At 35.1% G+C, this 26,209-nt stretch overlaps 1 protein-coding gene and 1 pseudogene across 1 annotated transcript; both read left to right on the forward strand.

Annotated features, from left to right (window-relative positions):
• The window catches only part of LOC111406447, a 37,052-nt pseudogene extending 20,306 nt beyond the window's left edge, over positions 1-16,746 (forward strand).
• Positions 16,747-23,685: 6,939 nt separating this feature from the next.
• Positions 23,686-24,510, forward strand: LOC111398520 (protein LURP-one-related 8-like). The gene is made up of 2 exons (XM_023025462.1): positions 23,686-23,995; positions 24,092-24,510. The coding sequence occupies exons 1-2, from the start codon at positions 23,744-23,746 to the stop codon at positions 24,422-24,424; spliced, it is 585 nt and encodes a 194-aa protein (XP_022881230.1). The 5' UTR covers positions 23,686-23,743; the 3' UTR covers positions 24,425-24,510.
• Positions 24,511-26,209: the final 1,699 nt, after the last annotated feature.

Here is a 26,209-nt window from a genome sequence, read left to right on the forward strand (position 1 = left end):
AATTCTGTTAATGCCGTTGAGATCTTTTCTTCTTCTTTCCCCTAGTTCTTCCTTCCAGCAGCTGATCATGACACTGACATCTCAGAACAAATTTTCCGTTTCTTTAGGTGTCTTGATTTTATGGTAATTATACATTTTGGGGGAGGAGTCTTTTATTGCTCCACGTTTACTTTGGCTTGAACCTGTACATGGGAATGGAAAACATAAAAAATTAATGAACATATGTGTATGGTCTGGATACTAAGATTGGCACCGGCAAAATGAAGCCTGAAACTGAATCAATTTTCTGAAGGTAAAATATCTTTGGAAGTTGGAACAGAGATAAGGCTGACCGAACTTTTCCTATTAGGTGTAATACAAAAGTTGGAAATACATTGCCAATCAAGAGTGCTCAAGTTGCATGCACCTTGGTGGGCCCAGTTGATTCACATATGCAATTTTTCTTGTTGATTGATTTTCTTGGATCATGAAGATGTGCTCATCAGCTTTGTTTATGTATTAAAGATGTTGCATCCTCAAGTTGGTACATTCGACCAACAGAAGCAGAAGAACTCTAGACACTCATTGTTTTCATATAGCACATTTATGAAATGGATCAATTTCAAATTTTTGTTATGTTTAGCTCTAACCTCCATCAGATATTGATCTCTTACTTGCAGCTATTTGAAAACTAACACATTTTGTTTATTCAATTTGCCGGCTTGTAATTAGTGGCAAAGCTAGAAAATGGACCCACTTTGCACACCGAAGGGAGGGGGTTTGCATTTTAAGTAAATTTGAACCGCCACTGTAGTATTTTGGTCAAAATATTTCCAAGGGATGGAGCAAAGATGTGACTGTTTATATATAAATCATTATTTTTGAGAGTGGAAAGTTCTGTATCCTAAAATCGTCCCTTACGAATCATGTCTCCATCAATGGCATTGCTTATACTTGAATGAAGCCTGCAAAGTGTCTTTTGTGAACTTTCAGCAACTAACTCGTTCATCTTGTGCTCTCTCTTCTAGGATGATTATGGTTAGTGCTGTGAAATGGGTGGATGAAGTTACTTCTGATGCTCCATATGCTATTACTGAAGATTTCATGAGAAAATTATTTGACGAGTACAATATTGATTATATCATCCATGGCGATTACCCATGCATTCTTCCTGATGGCTCTGATGCATATGCCCTTGCTAAGAAGGTTGACCGCTATAAAAAGATTAAGCGCACTGAAGGGGTGTCAAGCACTGACATTGTTGGTATATTAATTGCGCTTCTTATTCATTTAACTTCATGTATGAAGAAAAAATTCTCAGTACACCTTAAAAATTTGTGGGTCAATGTTTAACAATACAACAAGCCATACCTTATTCCTGAGCAACAGGACTTGGCTACTAGAATTTTTTTGGTCGATTTGTCTAATTGGAAGGTCCAATATTTTTGAATCTTTAAAAACATCAAGCCATGTTAGTCTCCTTCCTCTTTTAGTTTGTTCTATTGGGATGACATCATCTATTGTAAATGAATCCCCTTTTAAAGATATGCTCCAACCACCTAAGTCGTCCTTCTTTAGTTTACCTTCTATTTGTACCATCTCCATTCATTTGGGTATATCTTCATTGGTATTTTATCCATTCTAGCATGGCTAAACATCAGTCTTAAAATCCTCATTTTGATGAGTTATTTAATGAACATTTGTCCCTTTATCTTGTAGAATATTAGTTTTGAATAAAACATAAATAGTATTTTTCAGACACAGATAATAAAATTTCTCCATTTCGTCCCCCCCATTTGAATTCTATGCATTATTGCTTTCCAAGTCATCTTCCCGTGTTGTAATCAAACCTATATATGTACAAGAATCCTCTTTAGGATGAAATTGTCCTCTACTTTTACTCTAGTATAATTCTTATTCCTACTATGACTAAACGTCTGCATTTGATATTCTTAGTTCTAAAAACATTTTGATTTCACTATGCTCCTGTGGAGATCCAGCTTATTATCTCGCTCCCTCTTATAGTCTCATTTGTGACTTGAAGTAAAAAGAAAAGGATTCATTGTGCAATCTTGATGCAAGTCTTTAATAATTGAAAATTCTTTATGACTAGCCATTCTAGATTTATTCTCGACTGGTCCATCTTACATATCTTTAATAATTTTGAGATAAATAATTAAATTTTCTTTCTTCTCTTGCACCCACCATGAAACTTCCATGGACAATGAATCATATGGTTTTCTGATTTAAATATAATCATACACAAATCTTCTCTTCGTATCCTCTATATTTCAATGAATCTCTGAAGAGAAATTGACTTATATTATTTCTCTCTTAAATTGTACAATGAAGAGAGTCCATATATATATATATTACAAAGAAAGCTGAAGAAGGAATAAAAAAATTTAATCCCCTATATTTAGTAAGAAATCAGAAAATATATAATATACAACACTAATTAGGGTAAGAAGGATCTCCTCCAATTTTCTTCAATCAATCCATCTCCTTCCTGCAGTAATTCCGAGATTTTAACACTCCCCCTCAAGTTGGATCGTAAATGTTGATCATATCCAACTTGCATATGAACTCATCAAATTTTTGTCGAGGTAGTCCTTTGGTAAATATATCTGCAGTTTGTTCTTGTGTAGGAACATAGGTCATGCAAATAGTTCCTTCCTCAACATTTTCCTTTATGAAGTGTCTGTCTACTTCTATGTGTTTGGTGCGATAATGCTTAACTGGGTTTAAGGAGATATTGACCGCTGCTTTATTATCACAATAAAGATTGATTGGGAACTTTATAACCCGCAATTCTTTTAGAAGTTTTCTTAACCACAGTCCTTCGCATATTCTTGTGCAATAGCTCTAAACTCAGTTTCAGCACTGCTTCTTGCTACTATACTTTGTTTCTTGCTTCTCCAAGTTACAAGATTTCCCCATACATAGGTACGATACCCAGTAGTTGATCTCCCGTCTTCTACTGAACCTGCCCAATCAGCATCTGTAAAGACTTCAACTTCCTTTCTTTCACTCTCTTTGAAAAGTAGTCCTTTTCTTAAGGAGCCCTTGAGATATCTGAGTATCTTGTAGACTGCTTCTAGATGACTTTCCTTTGGTGAATGCATGTGTTGACTCACGTGACTTACTGTGAATGCAATGTCAGGTCTAGTATGTGACAAATATATTAGTTTTCCTACCAATCTTTGATACCTGTCTATTTCCACTGGTTCCCCAACGTCTTCAGATTTTTTCCCGCTTCCATGGGTGTGTCACTTGGCTTGCATCCTAACATGCCAGTTTCAGCTAGAAGATCAAGAATATATTTTCGCTGTGAGACACTAATGCCCTTTCTCGATCTTGCAATCTCCATTCCCAAGAAGTACTGCATTGTTTCCAGATCTTTCACTTCAAATTCGGTGGCAAGGCTCTTTTTCAATCTTTCCATTTCCACTACATTGTCTCCTGTTAAAATTATATCATCACCATATACTATTAAGATTGTCTTAGTCCCGTCTTCCAATTGTTGAACCTTTACAAATCTATCAAACCATGCCCTTGGTGAATGTTTGAGTGCATATAAAGATTTCTTGAGTCTGCATACCTGATTTTTCTCATTTATTTTACAAAAACCCGGTGATAATGTCATGAAAACTTCTTCTTCTAGTTCTCCATTTAAAAATGCATTTTTAATGTCTAGTTGTTGAAGTGGCCAATCCAAATTTGCAGCTACTGATAGAAGAACTCGAATTGTATTCAATTTTGTTACTGGTGCAAATGTTTCTGTGTAGTCGATGTCATAGGTTAGTGTGTATCCTTTTGCAACCAACCGAGCTTTATATCGTTCAATAGTCCCATTAGCTCTGTATTTCACATTAAAAACCCATTTGCACCCAACTGGTCTCTTCCCTTTTGGTAGGTCCAATACTTCCCAAGTTTCATTTTTCTCCAATGCTCTCATTTCCTCCAATACTGCATCTCTCCATTCAGGAATCTCCAAGGCTTCTTGGATATTTTTTGGAATTTCTGTACTGTCCAGATGAGATGTGAAAGCACGAAACTCAGTAGATAAGGTATTATAAGACATGAATTTTGAAATAGGATGGAGAGTACATGACCGAGTTTGCTTTCTAAGAGCAATGGGTAAATATGAAGTTTCTGATGCTTCATGAGGATGTGGAGCTATCATTAAGTCTGACTCTTTTGGTGCTTCGAATGTGAGAGTCTCCTTGTACTTTGATTTTGGCTTTCGTGAATTGACTAGTATCTCTTTATCATTTTGTTTTTCTACATCTCCCCCCGAGTTTAAGTTCTCTTATGTAAATGGCATATTCAATGGTGAAATGGGTTTTATGGGTGGTGTAGGTTCAGGAGGAGAAAGATCGAAATCTAAGAACCGATCTTCATGTAAGTTCTCTCCCTGAAGAGAGGTTTTTTCAAAATATGATTTAGTTTCGAAGAAGGTAACATCCAAGCTGACAAAGAGTCTTTTTGTAGAGGGATCATAACATTTGTAACCCTTTTGAGTAGGGGAATACCTAATCAATACACATTTAATAGCTTGAGGATCAAGTTTACCTCTGTGATGGGAGTGGATATGGACAAAAGCGGTACATCCAAATACTCTTAGGGATAGATTAGAGTTGAGACGAGAGGTTGGAAAAAACTTTTGAAATTTCTGGAGGGGTGATTCGAAGTTAAGAGTATGACTCTGCATTCTGTTGATTAGGTAGGTGGATGTCAGGATAGCATCTCCCCAGAACATTTTTGGCATAATGGTGGTAAACATCAAGGCACGAGCAATCTCTAAGAGGTGTCTATTTTTTCGTTTGGAGATCCCATTTTGTTAGGGAGTGTCGACGCATGAGCTTTGATGAATTATTCCACGTGTTTGAAGGAAATCTCCCAGGATGTTATTGAAGTATTCTGTACCGTTATCAGTTCGCAAAATTTGGATTTGTGTTTGAAATTGTGTTTGAACCATGGAATGGAAATTGAGAAATACAGAGCGAACATCTGATTTCTCCTTTAGGAGGTAGACCCAACAAATTCGAGTGTGATCATCAATGAACGTAACAAATCACTTTGCATGATTACGGTTAGGAATTCGTGAAGGGCCCCACAAGTCACTATGGATTATAGTGAAAGGTTTAGATGGTTTATATGTAGACTTTGGAAATGATTCACGTTGATGTTTTGCAAATTCACATATTTCACATTGCAAATCAATAGGCTTTTTATTTAGAAAAATAGAGGGAAATACACGTTTCAAGTACTGAAAGTTTGGATGACCCATTCTAAAATGCCATAACATAGTATCACTATCTCTAAAGACAGATGTAGAATTACAAAATGTTACTTAACGTTGTTTACTCACATTAGCCTCTTCAAAGCAATAGAGTCCTTATCTTTCCTTAGCACTGCCAATCGTCTTCCCTGATAATAGGTCCTGAAAAACACAATGAGATGGTAGAAATTTAGCAGAGCAATTTGAATTTTTGGTCAATTGACTTATGGATAGTAGATTGCATGATAAATTTGGAACATGGAGGACAGATTTTAAAGTTATAGAATCATAGATTTTTATGCTCCGTTTTCCTGCGACTGAAGAGAGTGAGCCATCCGCAATTTTAACTTTAAGATTACCAGCACAAGTGGAATATGTGGAGAATAGATGGTAGGAGTCTGTCATGTGATCAGATGCTCCCGAGTCAATAATCCTGGGAGTTTTAGATTGAGTTATAGACTTCAATGCTCTTAAGAAGTTACCTCTGTGGGCTAGTGAGCTCGTCGAGTTGTTTGTAGAGGATTGACTCGATGATTGGAAGCTTGAAAACAATTTATAGAGTTGCTCCATTTGTTCAGAATTAAACGCACTACTAGACTCGGATTTTCCCATTTGATAATCAACTGATGCCTGGTATCCACGATTTTTATTATTTTGCCTCGGTTTCCAATCTCTCGATTTTCCATGTATGTCCCAACATGTGTCTTCTTTGTGCCCTGATTTTCGACAATGCTCACACCAGAGCCGACCCCTTTACTGTTTTGGACCTAATCCACTTGCTGCCCCTTTAGAATATAGGCCAATCATTCCCGGCCCAATGCTGGATTTATTTTGCCCATGATTAAAAACAGCTCCACTATGCAAATTAGTAGGCCCAGTCATTCCAGGCCCGTTACCAAACTCATTTGGCCCATGATTGAAAGTTGCTCCTCTACCCGAATTAGCAGACCCGTTATTAGAAGGCCCAATTCCTTTAGACATCAATCCAGAAACTTCAACATTTGGAGGCCCAAGCACACTGGTTTCACTCAACATTATCTTGCTCCGGGTTTCTTCTTGTCGTACCTCTGCGAAGACTTCTCGCAGCAAGGGAAGGGGTCACGGGCCAAGAATTCACCTTCGAACGTCGTCTAGGTCGCGGTGGAGTCCTGCCAAAAATTCATACACACGTTCGTTTTCCAGTTCTTCTTGTACCGAATACTGTCTTCCGCACACGTCCATTCTTCTTCAGAACTTTGGTCGAGTTCTTGCCACAACCCATTCATCTCAAGGTAGTAGTCAGTCACTTCTCATTTCCCTTGCTTCGTTTGCCACAATTTTGATTTGATTTCGAAAATTTTGGAGGAATTCTCGGAATCTGAGTACATCTCTTTTATGGCCTCCCAAACCTCTTTTGCAGTTGGGAGGAACAAGTATGTCTTGCCGATGGCGGGTTGCATAGAATTCACGAGCCACGCGATCACCATCGAGTTCTCTGACTTCCATTTTTGAAGAAGAGCGGGCTGGTTGCGGCTGGTTTCTTGGTTTCGCCTGTCAGGTACCCCAATTTCTCTTTTCCATCCACAATAAGTTTTATCGATTGGGCCCACTCACGAAAATTCTTTCCGTTCAATTTTTCTACCGTAAATTGGAAGGACGAGTTTTCAATTCCTCCTGTAGACGTTGCTTCAGATTCACTGTTGTATGACTCAAAGGTCATTGAGCCTCTGTTGTACCCGGTTGCTTCAGCCATACTCTGGTTAGGCTAGAAGATACCGTGGCTCTGATACCATGAAAAGAAATTGACTTATATTATTTCTCTCTTAAATAGTACAATGAAGAGAGTCCATATATATATTACAAAGAAAGCTGAAAAAGGAATAAAAAATCTAATCCCCTATATTTAGTAAGAAATAAAAATATATATAATATACAACACTAATTAGGGTAAGAAGGATCTCCTCCAATTTTCTTCAATCGATCCATCTCCATCCTGCAGTAATTTCGGGATTTTAACAATCTTTGAATTAGTAAATGACTTGCATAGCAGATATCCTGGGTGTAAAACCACACTACTTGTATGCAAACTTTGAATTACACCTAATAGTGGTCAATCCCCTTCTAATAATTTCCTAGTGTCACTATATAGCTTTTACAACCTTTAATATCTCAATTCATTCTTGTAAATTAACACAATACCAGTCTTACACGAATCATATGGCTTATTATTTTCTCTTTAAATTCTCTATTTCATCAATTATAAAGTACCCATCTCACACACACTTTTATACTTCGATGGAGGCTCCATCTGAGTGAAGGATGGAGGCTCCATCTGATTCTTCACTCTTCATAACTGCGTAACTACACAACTTTTCATATGTCTCTACCGGAAGTATTTTAACGTAAAAGATAGGTCATTTTTAACATAGAAGCATTTTTGTCACTAAAATTTTAAAACCTGCCATTGCTGCTTATATTCTATGGGGAGCTAAGAAATGTTTGCCAATTTTGTAAAACAGGTCGCATGCTTCTATGTGTGAGAGAGAGATCAACTGGTGACAGCCACAATCGCTCAACCTTGCAACGGCAATTTAGCCATGGTCGCAGTTCGAAATCTGAATCTGGTGGCTCTGGAAGTGGAGCACGCATATCTCATTTTTTACCTACATCCCGTAGAATCGTCCAATTCTCCAACGGCAAGGTACATATATCGCACTCTACCGATGCCCAACTTATATATATCTAGAATTCAATAAAAGAGAATGCAGTAAAATTTATTTCATTATTATCACGTCTATGTGAAGATTTTTATCATTTTTTTCTGTTCTTTGGTGTGCGTGTAGAGTACGAACCAATTTCTTTATTCTTCCCCAGGAGGAATTTGTTTAATAGAAATTGTTTAAAATGAGAATATGGAATGATGTTAGTCTGATATAGTTGCTTGGCACTATTCGCACTTTCCTGCTGGGCAACATAGTGATAAGCGCTCAATTGAGCACGAGCAAGCTCACTCAACTCGGATCAGTACTCTTGGTTAGTGTATGACTAGTTTATGCTACTCTAAATTGGGTTAATAGGTTGAAGTTGTTATCAGTGAAAACATGTAATGAAAATTTTGGTTGGTAAAGTTTTTGAGTTTCTGCTAGAATAGACTAATAGAGCATGTTTGCATAAGCTTATAAGTCAGTGATGCTTGTAAAATTTTAACCCAAACATGTTTGGCTGAGCTTATGAGCATTATTCTTTATTTACTTAACAGTATAAGTTGTTAATTATTTTAGGGAGGGGTTAATGTCAAAGCAATATAATAATGTGTACTAAGAAATAAAATTTTTTTTTTTTCACATAAACAAAAAATAAAAATTAAAAGTTATTTTGTAATAATAAAAATTTGAATAATGTAAATAAATTATTAATTACTTAATGAAACAATTTATTACTAAAATTAGAATGTCCTTTTTGGTCATTTAGCTCTACTTATTACTATTTTGCTAAACATAAAACTAGTATACAATTTAGTTTAATAAAACATGCACACATCCCTACTATTTTTCAACAGAATGGGGTGGGAGGTTTGGCCGCCCCCTACCCTATTTATATTGATTGGCAAAAATTGTACAAAGGAGAGGGACATATTGAACCTTCTCTCCATGGAAATACAACGTTAAGGAAAGAAACAAGGCAATTGCACTTATTTTACTTAGATGCAAGGGTTTAAAAGTTAAGCCACACATTTCCTGAATATTCTGAGCTGATTTTTTTGGATGCCAAGTTTTGTCAAAAGCGTTGGAGTGTGGTTTCTTAATACAAGTAAAATGATTGAATTGTGACTTAATTTTGTTGAATTCATGCAATGTAGGTGATTCTATGAAAATAGTGGAATTCAGGAGAAAAGAGCCGAAAAAGGACCAAATTGGAGCAAAATGAAAATTCAGGGACCAAATTGCAATTATTTGAAAGTTGATCCGATGAACACATCAAGCAATTGGTCAAGCTAAGCACCAATTGGAAGTTATAATGGAACATTGGAGCAACTAGAAACAAGAGAGGAGGTCAAGGAGTGAAGGAATGAAACTTGAGGATCAAAATGACTCAATTTGGAAGTTCACTCTACTATGCGGTCGCATAGTAGAAAAGCTATGCGGTCGCGAGTAACCTTCAAGGATTAAAAACGCCAAAATCCATATACCTATGCGGTCGCATAGTAGAAAAGCTATGCGGTCGCGAGTAACCCTTCAGGGATTAAAAACGCTAAAATCCATATACCTATACGGTCGCATAGGTTATGCCTATGCGGTCACATAGGTATAATCTGTGCCCGATTTTTGCAGTTTCCTTATATGATTGCAACTCCTTTGGTAACCTAATTTCGACGGGTTTAGCTAGCAAAAAACGTCCAGAAGCCGAAGGAACGAATGGGGAGGCAAAAACATACATTTTGGAGAGGATTTGAAGGCAAGAACAAGGATTAACATGAAGATTTACAAGATTTCTTCAGGATTTCTTCAAGTTTTGATAACCCGGTGATGTATTTTACTCAAAACTTGATAGATTTCGTTATTTTTATCATGATAGGCTAGATTTCTGTAACTAGGTGATCGATGAACCATGTAATTATTATTAAATCTGTTATTTCATGACCTTGAATTCATAGTTCGATGGGATTATTTGAATGAATTATATTGATTTATTTGTTTCCACAATTAATGTGCACTTAATTTGTGTGAATTTGGTGGTTTAATTCTGAATTTGAGAAAATTGGATTAAACTCGACATATATAATTTATCATAGGTTCCGATAGGGGATAGAAATATACCCCTATACCCTATGTAAATCTTTAATTGCTCACAAAAAAAATACATGCGTTCTTGTATAATTGCATCCGTCATAGAAATATAGGCTGGTGATTTATGAGAATAGGTTCAATACATCTGGAAAGAGAGTATTGAATAGATTTAGGAGCATTGATTTGTCAAATTCTCATTGGATTATCAAAATTGTGAAATTAGGGTTTACTTAATAATTATTTGGGGATTCGTGATCCTAGTGCATTCGTTTTACATAGATCTTCATAAATTGACAATACATTTCATTTATTTTCATAACATTTCGTAATTGAGTCATTCGTTAAGTGAATTTGAGTAATTAGGGTTTAATTTGAAATTAGGGTTCTTCAATTTGTGGATTTCTCCCAAAATTAGGGCTTTTAATTCTAAAATTCATCTTAAGTCAATTAGTTTCGGTTAAGGCTAAAATAAATAAAATTGAACTACTCTTTCTCTGTGGGACGATACTCGGACTTCTAAAGTCCACTTTATTACTTGTCACGACCCGTACACTTACGGTAATTTAAATCGAAAGAAATATTTCGTGAACACTGGACATGTGGAGGTATGTGATGATTTTATCCCGTTCCATATGCTTGACATGGATGCTAAGGAGGAACTTTATGGTATATGGAGAGAATTTTCTTTATGCACATGATTTGATTGCTGGTTTCTTGATAACATATCTCGCCTATTAATTAACATTGCCACTATATTTTGTCAGTTGGATGTATTGTGTGCTAATGATTATAATCCATGTGCCATTTTTTAAAATTTGTGGTGGTCATTTTGTTTACCTCTCACCCTCTTCCATTGGATGACATCTATATTGCAGTATTGTTGATTTGGTCTAGCCCTTTGCATTCTTCTTTCTTATCATTTGGCGGCATTCCATTTTTAGATTCTGATAGATGAGTCGTTTGCATTTTGCCATTTCTTTTGGCTGTTTTCATATGATGTGTTGATGTTTATATGTGTTTGATGAATTGCAGATACTGAGGCTGGCTAGAGGACTTGGAGACTTTCTACTTGTTGGTATTCATAATGATCAAACTGTCAGGTAGAAATTGTTATCTAATTCTCTCTTTTATCAAATTTCCTCCGAAGAATTGTCCTTCGTACCCTTATAAATGGATATGTTTGATATTAGAGGATTCATTTTTCTGGAGATTGTAATTACACTCCTATAATTAATAAATTAAAGTTTCTTATTAAAGAAGCATTGATAGTAAATCTGATGGAAGAGGTGGACTTTTAATTGGACTGAATTAGGCAATTAAAAGGGCCTTGTAGTTTAGCTTTGGATATTATAGAGAAAAGTTGAATGAGAGAGTTTGCGAAGGCCACTCCACATAAATGTGGATGAGCCTTAAATTATGTTGAGTATGCTTAAGATTGAATCTGATTCAATGATGCACATCTTGATTAAGAATCCGTACTCGTACTGTGTTTTCTTATATATATTCCCATTTTTTGTTATAAAAAGTTATGGTTAAGCCCGATAATCCATTGATGTTGACTATGTACATAGATGCTTCCAGTTTTCAACACTCTTATTGACCATGTCTTTGGGTGGAAGGAGACACAACGATATACAAAAATCTATTGTCCAAGGGCATCATAGCCAACCTACACTTTCTGAAACATTGGAAGGAAATGTCTCGTTTTTGGGCTTAATCTGATTATTGTCTAACCTTTTGCTAAAAATGGAGAGTTCAGAGAAAGCAGGAAGAAGAAGATATGAATTCCTTTCATTTGTCCATTAATTCTTCTTTTTATGTTCTCTTACTTAATTTTTGAGTTTCAGTATTGCTGTAAAGTGAAAGTCCCAATACTAAATGTCCTTATTGATGTTTTACATTAATATTGGTCTTGAGGGGGTAGTTGTGTACATGCTTCACTGGGATGCATTTATTAGTTTCTTTTGTCTGGATGACTTCGACAGCTGTAAACTTGAAATTTTGCTGGATAATATTATAGATTGTGCTACTTTTACAATTCTGGAAGACCTTCCACATATTTGTAGTATGATGTCTTTTGCAGTGCAAAAAGGGGAGCTCACTGTCCAATCATGAATCTCCATGAAAGAAGCTTAAGTGTTTTCGCTTGCCGATATGTGGATGAAGTAATTATTGGTGCTCCATTGGAGGTTTCAAAAAATACTGTAAGTTCACTGTTCATGATTTTATTACCTTTTATATACACAGCTTTTGCTATCTCGTCTCCACAGTTAATTTAAGAGTAAGTTAAATTATATTTAAGGCACTTGATGTTTTATGTAGATGTCCAACAGGAAATCACATGACATGTCCAAAATGCATATTTTTCTTTCTTATTTAATATTTTTGTATGCTGAATTGATGACATCTGTTTCAAGATGTTTAATGACCCTAGAGATCGACCATTGACCCTGATGGTTGTATTGTTAATTGAACTATATAAAGCTCTTTTCCAGTTTGATTAGATTACTATGATAAAACTAAAGCTATAATATAGTCCTTGATCTTTGTATTAGTTATTTCGAACTGACCTAAATCAAGTGATTTTCGAAGCTTGCTTATATAAACAATTGAGATCAAATAAGTTTTAAACCTAAAGAAAGACTCAAGATTTTAACCGAATAGCAAAGAAATATGTAGAATCAATTCATTGTGAGGGTTATATTTCATCAAACAAAAAGGCTTCCTGCTTGAAATGGGTCCTACAGATTTTCGTGTTTGGAATTGTAGAGATACTCTGAAGTAGTACTTTGTCTAAATCAACTTTATTGTACGATGACTGCAAAAATCACTTCTCATGAGAATCTATAATAGTTATAAAGATAAGACTAATTTGAGAAGTAATATTATATTTTTCACTCTACTTTTGACATAGTTATCAGACCTGGAGCTGTCATTGACTGAGAATAAATGCAGGCTACGGGTATTGATTTGTTGGTCACTGGTTCAACCAATAGGTCATTCACTGAAATTTAATGAAAAATATTCTCCATTTCTTGGAGGAATCCGTGAAACTCCTCTGATTGCTAATCTGGAGTATGAAATAATCAATAGTGTCTAGGAGCGGTTCCAAGGCTGAGGAAGGAAGCTGCTCAAGGAATATGCAACTTTAGGTGGTTAAAGAAACTATCGAGTGAGTTAAAGATGCTCCCCAGACACCAATGAAGTTGTATTGTGATTAAAAGGCTGCCATAAGCATCTTTTATCATCTGTCACAACTCTAGATGACTAAGTACATAGAAGTGGACCATATATTAACGAGGAAAAATTGGAAGCTGGGATTATCTGTACACTCTATGTTCCTCCAAGAAGACAACTGGCAGATAATCTAACTAAAGGATTACAAAAGGCTTGTTTGAAATTTCAAAAGCAAGAAGTGAATGACAAGTACCTTTATATCACAGCTCGAGGGGGAGCGAACTGCTGTGTAGATTAAATATTTTCTATGGTTTAAATTTATAATCCATACTCCTATCACTTGAACACTAGAGTTCACATGTATCCTCGATTATCTAAGGTTTTAGTTTTAAATTCCTATCTTCTAGGATAGATCCAATTAAGGTTCATTGTATCTATTATTATTATGTATCGTCTTAGTCTCTATAAAATACAGCTGCTATAATCAGTTTTAAGTATTAGTGAGTGACACGAGTTTTTGTTTCTTGCTCGAGAACTTCACCAACCAACTGATAATAAGATTACTTTCTGCGCATACCGTCCCAGATTTTTTGTTCCATTTTATTTTTTTTACTTACCTGTCCTAGATGGGACATTACCTTCCATTTGCTATTTCCTCATTCCTTGAGTTTTGAAAAACACTGAATTGAGAGAGAGTACTAATTTGGGCTCCATCATAGATGCTCACAATTTTGATAATCACATAACTGTATATAATTTAACATTTAGCGCAAGTCACATCTTTTATATTGTGTATCTTTTTCCTAGTTTATCGATGTTTCAGGAAACTTATTTAACTCATCAAAGGTTTCCATACTCGGCAATGTGCATCTTTTTCTTTACTCCATATCAAGGTACATTTCCAAAATCAACTACAGTGCTTAAAACCTTGATTACCTCATTAATGTGATTTTTGTCTACTCCTCTGTGTTTGCTATGAAATACTAATTCTATCACATTTCTAACTTGAGGCAACTTCTGAGATTCTTGAAAAAATATTTAATTCATTTTGGTAATTTCTCTTGCAATTTATTTTCAAATGTGTAACCTTTCATCAGCTTGTTAATCTGCTTAGTTCTTATTTGGTCCTTTCTTATTTTGGTTTTAAATCCTTTTTAACATTATCTTCTTAATTGTATTGAATCGATATATATTTTTGATATCCAACATTCAATCTCATACAACTTCCCTGGTCTTGTAGAAGTTTTAGGTCGATCCTACAACCTAAATTTGAACGTTTCAATTATGATTTTTCATTTCCACCAACTGGTATAGCTTGTCAGCTTCAACATTGACTATCATATCCCATGTACTCAGTCTTCGGAGTAATTTTAGAACATTTCTATTTAAAACTCCAATTTAGAGAATTTCCTTTTTGTAAGTTGTTGTGTATGTGGCTCATATAGAGTGAAACACAGGTTTATTGGATCAAATAAGCCAATGTCGGAGCGGAACAGAGTGGAGGGGAGCATAGCGCACCTAAGGGAATTTTTGGGAAAATGGGGGGCCAAACATAGGCAGAGTTGGAGGGGGTAGATTTTTCAGTGGTAGTTCTAACTAGGTCATAGCTACTTCATACATATCCTTGACAGTCACGAGATCAATATATCGTATTTTGACTCCTTTCTTTTTCGAAGTTCGCAATGACACAACCCTAGGAATTGTGTCATATTCTCTCTTTATTCAAAAAACTCACGAAGATATTTTTATCCTTGATGTATTGCTCAATTAGATTTTTTTAACAATTGAGTAACTTCTATTGATTCCAGGTATAAGCATAGTTGATTCTTTACAAGCCTTGTACGTCTTTCCACTCTTTCCCAGAGCTTCATCTTTTGGCTTATTAACGTTATTCCATGGCAAGTCACACTCTCCCAACTTCCCATCGTGTGAATATTGATCTTCCCTGTTATGGATCATTTCTGGGAGTGTAAAACATATGCAGATCTGTCTGAAGTGAATGTTGAGAATTTACATCAAATTTGCACAATGTTATTATCTGCTCAAGTTTTTGCAAGATCGGAAACAATTATCTGAAGAGGTCTACGTTTCCTGGTACAGTTATTAACTTTATGCCATGGAAGTGAATGTCGAAGGTTTCCATCTAATTTGCGCAATGTTATTTCTTGCTTAAGGTTTTGCAAGATCGGAAACAATTATCTCGAGTGGTCTAGATTTCCTGGTACATGATTTTTCTGAATTTGTTTCTACTGGCACGAGAATAATTGTATGCTAGTGGTTTGAAATTTTGGTTCCTGCCATTTCCGACAAGTAGGATGATTGCATCTTGCTTCTTTGTTGGCCTTTTAGATTCTTGCTGTTGGAGTTAATTCCAATGATCTGGACCTTTCCGTGAAATATTTAATTTATTGTTTACTATTTTTCTCTCATCCTGGAAGTTCTTGTTACTGCAGATAACAACTTTTAACATCTCTTTGGTTGTGCATGGTACTGTAGCTGAGGATAATGATTTTCAGAAGGTATGTTGTGTTACTAGATTTTTTAATATTCATACTGAGTATCCATTTATTACGTAGTGGTTGCCTCTGTTTGATGATCTTGCAGGAGAAGGGCAATCCATATGCTGTTCCAATCAGTATGGGTATATTTAAGCTGTTGGAAAGTCCTTTGGATATTACTACGAGCACAATAATCAGGAGGATCGTATCAAATCATGAGGCATACCAGGTATATTTACATCTGAATCTCATTGTTTGAAGTGTTTTAAGGACGTGAGAAACTGTTTTTCTTGCCATTTCTGCTTGATTAATTTAGAATTTATTTGATCAAGAGTTTGGCGGGAATGTTGTTGATTTATCACCTGCTCTCATATATGTAGAAACGAAATGAGAAAAAGGGTGAAAGTGAAAGAAGATATTATGAAGATAAATCTTATGTATCGGGTGATTAATTGACTTCAGAAGATCTGAGGTAACTACACAAATCCTTTCAGACTAATACCTTCTTGGTTAACTACTGGTGATTTTTCTACTTTTACTACTATCAGATTGCAGATGATTTGGCGACTCCTACTTTTGGGGCTATGAAGTAATCTGAAAGAAACCTGTAGATGGAGATATCATCTCAGTAAAACAAAATTCTCTGTTTGTATTTTTCTTGGCTTACCTTTTTAGAGGTCGTAGAACACTAAGAAGTTTTAACCATTGGAATTGTGGTTGAGAGTAGCAGATAAGTCGGGAAACCACCTCTTTATATATATATTTTTTAGAAGTCGTGCTTTGATATTCTACAGAGCATGTTTAGTATGCATTTATTCTAATCAATTTATATTTCTGTTGTAGAAAACCGTAAAGGAATAGAATGTCTCCACAAATTTTGTTTCTCAGTACCACCTGTTTCTATTCCTGTATGGTCCTGCCCTTCTACATTTTCCTTCCTTTCTCTTTTGGTTAGAGCTGAGGAACATTGCACTGAGTAGAAAAACTGAACATTTCGGCCAGAAATGTGCATTTTCCCCCGGATTTTATCATCTTTATGACATTCCTAAATCCTAATGCACTGGTTTCGCTTGGTGTTTTATTTACTGTTTTACCTACTCTCTGTTGATATAATGGTAATGTGAATGTTTTCTTCTTTTCTTGAGCATACTTGTATTAGTTTTGGTGGACCAGAAAATCTAATAGACGAAGCTGTTAATCCAAGATAAACGCATGTATTATAAGTCGTATCATACTAAAATGGTAAGGATCGATTTTCTGCCTTTGGGAGAGTAGTGTGCTTTTGAAATTTTTGGAGTTAATTTCACAAATGGTCACAGGGGTTCCAAAGATTTAGTCACTAAGTTAGCAAAAATTTCAAAATTGGTGACAAAACTTGATATACACCATATCTGATACCACTGAGTTAAACCTTGATCTGAAGTAAGTCGTATCATACTAAAATGGTAAGGATCGATTTTCTGCCTTTGGGAGAGTAGTGTGCTTTTGAAATTTTTGGAGTTAATTTTCACAAATGGTCACAGGGGTTCCAAAGATTTAGTCACTAAGTTAGCAAAAATTTCAAAATTGGTGACAAAACTTGATATACACCATATCTGATACCACTGAGTTAAACCTTGATCTGAATTGATGGCATTAAATAAATTGCCAAACAAGTCACCAAATTTTGCAAACGAAGTTCAATTGAAACTTTAAAGTAGTCCTCAAAATTTCAAGAAAGTAATGTTTTTTTGCCGGAAAAAGAGAGATGGCTAAAGCAATGTCTATGGAATGAATTTGTCAATACAAAAAAGAGGCACGAGATGAAGAAATATTATGAGAAGCATAGAAATAATTTGGTGTGCTGGTAGCAAACATGAAAAGAGATATTGCTGATTTTGTAGCTAAATAACGAGTGAAAGTGGAACAGCAAAGACTGGCATGATATCTTGAACCAATGCCTATCCTAGAGTTGGAATGGAATCGGAAAATATTACTATAGATTGGTTAGTAGGATTGGCAAAATACATGAAAAGGTCACAATACTATTTACGTAATAGTAAATTGTTTGGCTTGATTTGCTCGTTTCTCGTATGTAAAGATGACTTATAAGATGAATTAATATACAAGTCTTTACATTTACGAAGTGGTTGAGCGATTGGGGAGTCTGTTACATGACTCATCTGAAGTGGTTGGCCACCTCTTCCAGTGCGATATCATTCCCTTCAAAGTGGTTCTTACGTGGTGACGTCACTTACACTCAAAGTGATAATTTAGAGATGAGTTGCATCCTCTTGTTGCGACGTATTTTCGAGGTGGTAGGCCTCTTCCATCAATGGCATCTTTTACAAACACAACATCAACCAAAAGATATATTATATAAAGATACTCCAAATATATGATAGATTTGAAAACTTGCAGTTGATATGCTGGGTCAACTTTTTTTTAATAATTTTTAAATTGCTTTTATGACATAGGTGACTACTTTTCAGCTTGTGTTAGGCGATAACAGACCTACAACGGTCGGAATTGACATGATTTGACTAGTGAATCATCAAGATAATGTCACATGTCAAACACTCAATAGACAACACTACTTTATTGGTATAGAAGCTCACACTTGTGCGTCCAAATGTAAGGTTAATCTTGCAATGAAATAGTGAGCACCATATTCACATATTGCAAATCATATATTCTTTCTTCATATCTGACACTCATATTTTTGTCCATTGTCTCTTCAACACCCGTATATATATACATTCACCATCTGACTTGTGTGTCGAAATACCTACAACAGTCGCATCCCGTTGGAGTAACGGTTACAAACAGTTTAACGTGACTGTTGAAGGTTACAGAACCTATACATATGGATGGAAAGGGGCTAAGATATATTGAACGCGTGACCAAGGCGACAATTGGGCGAGAAGCAAAGCCCAAGTTTAGATAAGTTGGCCTAAAAACTCTTGCCCAGAAAAATGTTGAATAATTTTCTTCATAAAAGCCAAAACCCATGTAGTTTCTTGATGAGTAATGCTTTTTATTCCATTAGAAATTATTCGTATATGATGGACATTAAATGATAAAATTAATAAACTGGGTTCATATCGACACATTTAATCGACTGCACATGTTTGGCTCCCTTTTTTATTCTCTAAAATTACTTTTCAACTATATATTTCGTGGAATCCACATCTTTTCAACGATAAATTAAATCAAATTTTGTCAAATCTAATAAAAATCTAGTTTTCACTCCACATAATTTGCCAAATCAAACGGGAATGATCATATATGGACATTAAGCATTACGCTTTCTTGCTATATTGATAAAAACTTTATTGTGCATCTCTTGTCATTGTTCTAATCATTATTATTGTTTATGGCCAAAACTAACGTGGTACTTCTAGATCAACTTAAAGAAATTTCAAAAGAATAACAACGATTTTTGCTGGAATTTTTGTAATGAAAAGCTTATATATTTGCAAAAAAATTGCTTAGTAGCGTATTACAGAGAATTTAACCTGGTCGATCCATTTTTTTCTCCTTATATAGGCCTCATAATTAGAGTGTGATTCCCTAGTGATGAGTCTCTACTGCTCTATTTGGAGAGATTTTATTGGCTGAAGAGTTCGACAATTATAAATCATCATGATGTCTAGGTCGTAGCCTGCAACCTATGCCACCATTGCTTTTCTTGATGCTGACGTCATAAAGGGTCATCGTTACAATTTGATCATGATGGTGTTTTCTTGTGACGTCTCATGTTGGCCGACTTCCTAGGATGGGTTCTCCTAATCGATGTAAAGAAAAAACTTGTTTCTTAAAAATTAACAACTCTTTTAAAGCCAATTTTGGATGGATGGCCACATGGCAACCCCTGATTGGTTCTCAATCTTTAACTTGGACTGCTGCTTTTTCAAGTGGATGATGGATCATTGGATCTAATCTACGACTGAGGATAAGTCATTCTACTATGACTCGTTGGGATTGGGGAACGGTTTCATTCATACCGATTCTTGGTTTTTCTTCTGAGTTCCCTTTTTTCTCTCTTTAGTTCTTGGTCTTCTCCTTGATTTCGATCCATGATTTCTTAATAGATTCTAGCCAAAATAGTTGTGAGATCCTGCGGGATTCGTGTTGCAACAGTAAATCAAGCCTGAAAATAGTGGCTGATTTTTAGTCTATAGAAGTGCAAGTTCTTGATTTTTTGGTTATGGTTACCATTTAAGAGATTTGCTTGTACATTGATGATTAAGTTTGGGGTCTGATTGAGTTCTCATGATCTGTGCTCGCTCTTTGGAAGGTTTATTTTGTACTTAGTGTTTGGGCTAATATCTAAGCCTCCAGATTAGGCATCTGCTGAACTGGACGAACAATTTTTGTGTGTTCCTTTATTTTCTGTTCTGTGATTTATTATTCATCGTTTTTATATTTATGAAGTTAAAAATCTCGACAATCGACCCTCAGCACTGACCTATTTTAACTTTCCTAACAAGTAAGTTTCGTTGACTGTTTTGAAATGAATACAAATTATAATATGAGCTTTCACATCAGACACTAACAATTATTATTAATTACCATTCAAAATATGATTTTAATAATCCAAATTTTTCGCTTCATCAAAAGCCAACTCTGACTGTTGGATGTGTGAGAAGACATTGGAAATTGGCAGACTACCAAACAACATAAGATATTATCTACTTTTTAAAGATTACAAAACTTTTCAAATCCAGAAAAATATTTATATTGAATATATTCTTTCATATATTTCAAGAAAAATTAAATTGTCAATGTCAAGAAATGAAAGAAGAGCTTATTTCTATTATCTAACTTTCAAGATTCGCATCAATACGTGCTTTCATAGCAACCAAATCATAATAATGGTAGCAACTTTTTTTTTTTTTTTGCAATAATATAATATACAAGAAGGCTGCTTGGTATACATGTAGGAATTTCTACCGACACCTTACATGGGGTGGATTAATTTTGGCCATTGTTTATCAGGTGGGGTTCATGCATTTGTGAGTGCACTGTACATTTTCTGTGAAGCACAAATCTGTACATAGATTTATTGATAACACAAGCAAGATTATTCTCAGCCGTTGGACGGATCAAGATGTGATCTCATTCACTCGTTCACACCAAAAACCAGTTAACCAGACCCAACAATAGTACTTCCAGTCAAGACCAACTCAGTTGATTTCTTGTAATTAGACTTTCTGCGTTGACTAGGTTAATTTCAATACGAAAAGCTTGTAAGAAATGGTCACTGCACTATGTATAAAATGAATATTATAAATATTATTATATCATAAAAAGTATTCGAGTTGTTGTTAGCGATGCTTCGAAGACATTACAATTGCCCAACCATTTGTCTATTGCGAGAAATCTTAAATCGTAACATAACAAATTATTTTGAAAGGTACTCAAATATTTCGAAAATTAATTTCAATTGCAACTATAAAAAAAAATGTAACACGCAATAAATATACAAGTACGTGGAGCGTAGGCATATCCGTTAACTTCATGACCATGTCATTCAATTAAAATGCCAATCGATCAAGAAGAAATGAATCAATTTTATTAGATTGTTTCTACACCATTTTTCCCCCTTTCTTTAGATAATAGTACAATTCTCTTTCTTATAAAATGGGTTTCATCCAATTTAGTATAACCCTATTAGTTTTCAAGTCATTCTCTGTTTTTTTGGTTGAACAAGTAAACTAGGTTTTAACATGATTTTTCCTTTTACTTTTTATAATAGAACTTTTTGGGAAGCTATCTAAATTTTTATTTAAAAATTAATTTTTAAAAAAATTTCTTATTTTGAAAGTGCTTTAGAGAAAGTCATATTCGTCGGCTTCTTTTAAAATCTTTTCGAACTAGAAGAAGCGCTTGAATTAGTCAAGCGGATCTAAATATTATGTGTATGTCAAAGTTAAAACAATAAATTTCACATCCTCTCTATTATTTTCGACTTTCTCTACATGGGTCCACTCCGACTTTGAAAATGAGATAGAAGAAATGGAAAGGAAGAAAAATAGTTCCATAGAAATTCAAAGTTGCGTGTTTAAGTTGAGTAAAATCGACACCTTATGCAGACCTACCAACAAGGATATGAATCTTCTAGAAATATCTCTTCTTCTTGTTCCATAATTTATCAATTGCCAGCAGTTCTTTTGTTTAATTTTTCTCCTAAAATTTGGTACAATATCTTTATGTTTAGTAAGATATTTCGACAATCAATATTAAGATTGGAAAGTATTAAATTAAAGAGTAATGTTATTTGCAGTCGCTTACTACTATAATCATCCTATGTGAGTGATTACAAATAGTATTATTCTAAATTAAAAAAAAAAAGGAAAAGAGAAAATATATTAAGTCCCATCCAATGGTACAATATTATGTTGATGTCGCAAATAATTTTGATACATATCTTCCTTCGACTCTAAAAGTAAAGCACGACAAAAGAAATGGTTCAACTTTTTCCAAGCGTGCTTGTGAAGTATGATATATGTGAAGGAGACGTCCCTTTTTCCTCGATTTAAATTCGTTGTGGATGACCTAAAAATGCACGGACGGCGACCAATTATCTTGATGAAGGAAGAAAAAATACACTAATTAGGTAACAATCATAATAGATTTTAAAATATGTTTATGAAACTCAACTAGACAGTATTAAATATTACGCGTCAAAACGCGCACCTCTACTAAGAAATGGTTCAACTTTTTCCAAGCGTGCTTGTGAAGTATGATATATGTGAAGGAGACGTCCCTTTTTCCTCGATTTAAATTCATTGTGGATGATCTAAAAATGCACGAATGTCGACCAATTATCTCGATGAAGGAAGAAAAATTACACAAATTAGGTAACAATCATAATAGATTTTAAAATATGTTTATGAAACTCAACTAGACAGTATTAAATATTACGCGTCAAAACGCGCACATTTACGTCTCATGATTACGAAGGAGAAAATAATTACCATACTAAAAGAAGGCGAAAGCATAGCATATATTAATGTAATGAAGAAATCGTTGAGGAATCGAAGAATTATGTGGGACGGTGGATTGACGTTATCATTACCAAATAAACATTATTATTACAAAGTTGAAATTCCTAGGTTTCTAAATTCTAATATCTAATCATAAATCCTGTCCGTCCATACAAACCGCCCATTCCATTTATGCCCTTTATCCCTTCACTCGTTTTGATTTTTACTTTGAAAACTCAATAACAATAAATTAAATATTAAATACAAGGTAGTTGGATTGGTGACGAACTCTTGAATTGGTCCTCCACCACGCATTTCATTTACTATAGTTAATCTCGTCTGACCCTATTTATTAGGAAAAATGTATTTTGAATTTTTTTATTTGATTAAAAAATAAGAATAAGTTTTTAAGTTAAGCCTCTGTTTGTTTTTCATTATTTATCCATTAAAATGATAAATATAATCGTTATTCATCACATCAAGTCACTATATTTGACTTTTTATCTCTTGTGTGGGGCCCGTAACGTCTATATTTTTTATTTTCATTTTTACATTAATGTGGGATCAAACGAGACCTAAGTGTAAAATTATTTTATGGAAGAATGTATTGTTAAAAATGAGTTTTAACTTTTAAATGAGAATTTTTTTTAATATAAATATAAAATTACTTTACAGAAAAATATGTGATTGAAAATAAATTTTGAAAAAATGGAGCTCGTATTAATTTGTTGTAATATTTTAATTACTATTTGACATAATAAATGAAAATTATATGAAATCTATCTATCAATGCATATCATTAGATTAAACTAATAACTTCTTTTTCTTTTTTTTATAGCTGTCACACAAGGCTAAAGAAAACGCATTTCATCACTTGATGCTATTTTGTTCTTTACTTCCCTCTAAATATTCGTCCCCACTTTTTTACTTTGTTTCTTTGTAATTGACCAAAGATAAACTCTCTGATTGGTGAATATAAATAATATTAGCTATATATAGTAGTCCCCGAGAGCAATCACCACTCACTCCGCGCCTCTCTTTCTTCTATCTTCTCAAGGAGTCGCAGCGATGGCGCTTATCAGAATGACAAAGGTACACCCAAATGCCACCGTTCCAGAGGCAGCGCCACCCTCTAGCAATGGCTCCTCGGCGGTGCTGACCGTGTGGAAGAAATCTCTGCTATTTAACTGCGATGGCTTCACCGTGTTTGACGCCAAGGGTGACCTCGTCTTTCGAGTTGACAATTATATGTCACACAATAAAGCTCTAATTGTTCTCATGGACGCTTCCGGCAACTCTCTCCTCACTATTCGCCGTAAGGTACGTATTCGACTGCTCATTTGTGCATATCAATTTCGAAATTCGTGTTCGTTTTTAGTCTTTTATGAGTAATCTCAACCAGTATATGTGTACCAGAAACTGAGCTGGTTGGTGTTTGACGGAGAGACTGCAACGAATCCGAGGTTTTCTGTGAAGAAAAACATCAACCCCCTGAATACGAAGTGCCTGGTTCACGTTAGCTCCCCGGCCGGAAAGCCCGAAGCGGTTCACGTGATTGAGGGGTCCTATGTGCAGCGGTGCTGTGCCATGTACGATAAAAACCGACGGCAAGTGGCGGAGATCAAGCCGAAAGAGACCGCCGTGAAAGGCGTAGCTTTCGGAACGGATGTATTCCGTCTAATCGTAGAGCCGGAATTTGATATGGCTATTTCAATGGCCATTGTGATCATCCTCGATCAGATGTTCTGATCTTCCACCATTTCCCTGCGGCGGCGTCTTTGAATTTGATTTCGTCCAGAATTTTAACACCAAAATACAAGATTTAATTTTCGTTTTGCATTTAGCTTGATCTTTTCATTTTTGATAAAAGATTAAGCTCGTAAGTGCATAATTTAAGAATCACTCGTTGTGTACGACTGCAAATCCTTGTACTTGTTTTTATATTTTTTTTGCAGGGAGTAGTCGAACTTGATTGTGATTATCGAATTACTGCTATAAGCAGTTTCTTGTAATTGTTCTTGGATCAATATAGACTTCTATTTTGTGTTTTGGCTTTTTGTTGCTGAGCAAACTTATTGGACATTATGTATACAATTAATGTAGTGGTACACAATGAAGCGCGCCTAAAGGTGTACATCTCTTTCAAATGGGGTGTGAGGTTTACCCGAATAAGTATTTTTTGTTCGAGTGTATCCCACACCTCACGTGAGAGGGTGTACACGTTTAGGTACACTCTTATATACCACTAGCACCACCAGTATATATATTAGTTGGACTTCAATATTTGGAACAGAAAAATTATCGAAAAACCTACATCTCAAGTTTAAGAATTATTTGGCCACGCTCGCTTTCTTCGTCAATAGTGTCGACAATGTATGGAAGGTTCATTCCACATGTCGTTGTCATGGACCTCGAGATGCGAACAATAAACAATGTTAGATCGGGACTATATAGGCAGATCCAACTCCTCCGCGCTTCTTTTGCTTTGTGGTGATTTCTTGGGAAGATGGGTGGAGGGTGTGATGGATTTAAGGTGGAGGTGAAAGTGATCGTGGTAGCGATTGCTGTTGTAGAATTGAGGTGAAGGTAGTATTTATGGTCATGAATTTGAGTTGAAGGTGGTAGTGGTGGTATATTAGAGGTGATGGTGGTGGATTGTGGTGCTGATATAGGGTGTGTGGATTTGTTTGTGGTAATCCTCTTTGACTAAATATGTGTTAATTGTGATCAAGACAATTTTCACTGTGATTCTTTATGACCATATTTGTCTTAACTATGACCATTTGTGACCAAATTAATAGTGATTCATAAACAGTCATAGTTTAGATTGATTTGGTCAAAGACAGTCATATTGAAGAGAAATTTGATCACAGTTAATCTCATATAACACATGTTTATAAAAAACAATGCACCACTATTGTCACCACGCTGTACCCAAAACGTTGTTACCACCACCATTACCACCACACAAATCAACTCCAATGCACTGTCATTATTTGCAACACTTGCAGGTGTTAGGTACAAGTGCAAATGGTGGTGTGATGGGTTGGAGATGGTATCATATTTTAACCGTGACCCTTTATACTCAAATCTGTGTTAATTGTGATCAATTATGATCAAATTTGTCTTTATTGTGACTGTCTTTGACCAGATCTGAGAGGAAAGTGAAGAGGGACGGCGAATGTTGAAATGAGTAAAGGCATCATTATATATTTGATGATGAAGATTTTCGGATTCTAAAATCACTTCATTGTAGTCAAATATCAGTGTCTGTAGAGCGTGAGATGAGATCGAGACCAAGAGTTTGCCGACAATGGTAACGATCTTGTGGTTGGGTTTGAGAGAGAAGAGATGAGTGCGCAAGCAGAAAGAGAGAGATGGTGCATACATATAAAGAAAATTTCTACTTATAGAGAGAGAAAGACTGTATTTAGAGAGAAATAGGGTGTATGTTTTGGAAAGAGGGAGGGGTGTGTGTTGTGGCAGAAGAGAAAATGTGCAATAGTACATTTGTATATGTATATTATATATTTA

Source organism: Olea europaea, chromosome 1, assembly GCF_002742605.1.
Source record: "Olea europaea var. sylvestris chromosome 1, O_europaea_v1, whole genome shotgun sequence".
Classification (NCBI taxonomy): Eukaryota; Viridiplantae; Streptophyta; class Magnoliopsida; order Lamiales; family Oleaceae; genus Olea; species Olea europaea.

Bases quoted from the DNA above. Each gene is read 5' to 3' on its own strand.
- LOC111398520 (XM_023025462.1), top strand. From the start codon at position 23,744: ATGGCGCTTATCAGAATGACAAAGGTACACCCAAATGCCACCGTTCCA. The intron at 23,996-24,091 runs GTACGTATTCGA...TATGTGTACCAG, and splicing joins TCCTCACTATTCGCCGTAAG to AAACTGAGCTGGTTGGTGTT.